At 34.1% G+C, this 3,749-nt stretch overlaps 1 protein-coding gene across 1 annotated transcript; it reads right to left on the bottom strand.

The window, feature by feature from the left end:
* Nucleotides 1-411: 411 nt before the first annotated feature.
* LOC116130434 lies at nucleotides 412-1,385 on the bottom strand. Its single transcript, XM_031416186.1, has 2 exons — nucleotides 1,162-1,385; nucleotides 412-828 (listed from the first exon to the last, which is right to left on the bottom strand). Exons 1-2 carry the CDS (start codon nucleotides 1,361-1,363, stop codon nucleotides 548-550), a joined length of 483 nt encoding a protein of 160 aa, XP_031272046.1. The 5' UTR covers nucleotides 1,364-1,385; the 3' UTR covers nucleotides 412-547.
* Nucleotides 1,386-3,749: the final 2,364 nt, after the last annotated feature.

Raw genomic sequence — 3,749 nt, 5'->3', positions numbered from 1 at the left:
TGCCGCAATATAAATAGTTCTATTTCAACTCCACCTAAAGTCGTTCCAAGTCATTTATTAATAGTCATACTCGAATTTTTATTTAATGATTTTGGATTTGGATTTGGACCGAATTGTTTAATTTGAACTTTGAATTAAGTTAACATATTTCAAAAATATTGAAGAAATATATTTATATTTGGAATTATTAATTTGAATATCTGTAACTTTGTAGTGTGCGTTTTCCACAAAATTTTGCCTTTCATTTTATCGATAAAACAGTCCTATTTTGTTTGTGGCTATTGATGAGAGGAAATTTCATTTTGCATATTTGTTACTTGTTTTGTAAGAAAACAATAACTAAATTACCTGATCCACATTTGAAAACAAATCAATGCTACAAATTACACCCAACATTTGATCTTGCAGCAAGTTTCTGCGTTGTGATTTTTTTCTGGTTCCAGGAAAGAAATGCAAAATGTTCATTACTGACCCCTTATATATCTTACATACCCAATTTTGCATTACTTCTGCTCATCTACTTCAATTCTTTGAATACTTCTGATATTCATTTGCTTTTCTCATCGATCTGTTTCACAAGTGCAAAACTCTTGGAGACACTTTTGCTGACACCACGGGCTGCCGCTGCCGCTGCCGCCTTTTTGTTACAGCTCATAATTCTGAAACTCTGCCTCAGAATATCAATTTCCCGTTCCCTTTTGTGTACTTCACGTTCGGCTGAAGCTAATTGAGCTTTTAGAGCTTCCGTGTTCTCTTGCTTCTCTTTCAGCTCCCTCCTTAGCTCTTTGATCATGTCTTCTTCCTCTGCTCTCCAATATAGCCCATCTCCTACAAAACCAATTGCAGCCAGCCCATGTTACTCATACAATTAATCATGGTTTTGCACGTTTTAAGAAGATGTGAAGAAAAGAAATGTAATAAAAAAGGAAAAGTGAATTTATGTTTGTCTCAAACTCGACGCCAAAACACCAACTTGGCGTAGCAATTAATTCCTCCAACGAATCTACCTGCGTCGAAATAACATTACCCTGACACCGCCGAACGTCAGATATTGAATTCATACGTAGACGACGCCCGGGTCATGGTGTCGGGGTGTTTTTCCGGATATGATTATGCGACAATAAAGAGAAAAACATAGAGAAGAGAGAAGAAATTAAGCACCATGTGTTCGTTGAACGAGATCATCAAGCTCAGTTTTGATAGTGAGATATAGTTGTTTCCATTTCTCCACAGCTTCATCTCTTCTTGCTCTTTCCTCTCTCATTTGCTCAAGGAAGAAGCTTGTCCCCAACAATTCCCATTCTTTTTCACTGCTATTCTTCTCTTTCTCTCCCACCACCACCACCACTCCATCTTCTTCCATTACTCTAATCTTCTCTTCTTTTTCTTCCAAACACTTCTTCAACCTCTTCACCTCCTCTCTCAGTCTCTTCCTCTCTTGCTTCCACTCACCTTCTTTCAATGCAAACAACATTACCTCTCTCTCGTAAGCTCTACTCTCTTTCTCCCTCTCGTTCATCATCTCTTTGATTTCTTCCCTCAAATGCCTTATCTTCTCTGTCAAACGCCCCACATAGTGATCTTGTTCACGTAAATACTCGCTCTTTTTCTTGCTTGGAAAACTACCCATGTGATGAATGATGGAATGATTAGGCTCCCTTATTTGGTTCTTCTTTTTTGGTTTGATAGAGAAAGAGGAAGAGAGAGATGATAAATGGTGGGACTTAAACAGGTAAGTGTGTGAATGACGTAAATTCTTTGCAGTTGCGGTTTCAGAAGCTCCATCTCATCTATGAAGAGCCGCCCATTTATTAGTACAATGTGAGTAATCATCTAGGCCATATCTATTGGGACCTTAATTATTGATGGAACCATTTTACATTCCCGTGAAGAGCTCTACCCTATTCATGATTTTACATAAAGATTAACATAGTAAATACGTGGTTTATTAGACATCACTTATAAAACCCAATAACCAAATATTTTTGTCGGTAATTACTCATATTTTTCTGCTGAGTAAAGGAGACATTGTTTTGTTAATTCCAATTGAAGGGTCGGTCTATTTCTGACATCATATCGATAACTAGTGCATTGTCCATAGTAAACTCCCTACTCCATACCAAAGGTCACAATGGATATTGTCACTAGCATCAATATCATCAACTCGGTATCTCAACTTTGTATCTTCAATTATTATATAAGTTAAGATCTCGATTTTATATTTTAACCTTCATCATTATTTAATTAAAAAGATGTTATCAAATAATTGTGGTATAAGTTAGTTATACAAAATCTAAATTTTTGTATTGCTAGTATTTTTTTAAAAGGTCAAAAATCGGAAGGATTGAACTAAGTCGACGTTGTTTCCGGATGAGTACTAACATTGAAGGGACGGTGGAGATGTAAAAATGAAAGTATAAGATGGGAGACGTGTGGTGATGAAGTGAGATTCAGGGAAGTATTGGAAGATGGATCCACATTCCACAATCTAATAATAGCAAACATGAAGACATAGTTAAATGGTCCTACGTTCTGTGCAGCATATTAAAATGGGGCTATAACAGAGCATATTTTCAATTTTTGATGTTGCAGATAGGCATCAGAAAGGGAAGAACTCAATTGACAGTTGGATTTTGTTTGGTAGGATTCAGTCACGTTAAACTCAAGGCTCTTTCCCGGTCCGTATTAGATATTGTCTTATCACACTTTTTCTTTTTCACAATTATTTTGCTTACTTTTTCATTTTAAATAATTCGATTCAAAGATGTGGGGCAGTGTATCAATTACAATGATTATTAGTTAAAAAAAAAAACGTTAATAATAGTATCATCACACATGTTAAAATTGGCACTAGTCAATTACTTATTAAATCCACATAGGATTCGTTTAACAACCAAGAATGTATACGCTTTTTATTAATTTTCTAGATTCAAACCATCTTAGGATCAGTTATCATAATTTATGACTTATCTTGAAGTATTAGGTTTATAAGATGTTCAATAGATCTAAAAAATTAGACCTTATGAATTAATTGAGATGTGTGCAAACTGATTCGGATATTCCGATAAAAAATAAAAATTAAAAAAAAAACTACTTATCAATAACTTCAACCATTTTTTAATTAAATTAATTAATAATGAATAATACTATGCTGACAAACCATTTTTATTAACTTTCTCTCACAAAAGCAACCTGATAACTCGCAATGGGTCTTGTTTGACCAATTCCAAACTATCACGTTAAATTTATGAGAGAAAGTTAATGAGAAAAGTTTGTCAGTCTATCTTTATGAATTAATAATTCATTGTTACATAAGTAAAATAGAGGAGGATTTTATTGAATTGATTAGTACATGTGATTTATGACTTCTACGTAGTGGGGTAGGACTTGTAAATGTAACTTCATTAAAATTTATATTATATGCCAAAAACATCAATTCACATGGACCAACATGTGCTCTTGTCGGTCCACTCCAATTTACATTGGGAAATTAACAAAGCTCAGAAGATAAATATGTTACTCTCAAAATTACCAAACCCTTTCCACTTTATCCTCAATTATTAACTTTAATTTTGGGGTTTAATTAAATTCACATGATATATGTGCATAAATCTTTGACGCCCATACGCTTAATTAAACATAAATGTACACATATCAATACATTTTGTACTGTTCTACCTAAACGCAACCCATCAAAATGAATTTGCCCATTTCGATGTGGCCTCTAACAAATTTTTTTTATGGCCAAA

Source organism: Pistacia vera, unplaced genomic scaffold (genome assembly GCF_008641045.1).
Source record: "Pistacia vera cultivar Batoury unplaced genomic scaffold, PisVer_v2 Contig1060, whole genome shotgun sequence".
Lineage (NCBI taxonomy): Eukaryota > Viridiplantae > Streptophyta > Magnoliopsida > Sapindales > Anacardiaceae > Pistacia > Pistacia vera.
The sequence above is the reverse complement of the archived record's forward strand: the minus strand, read 5'-3'. Positions and strand labels throughout refer to the sequence as shown.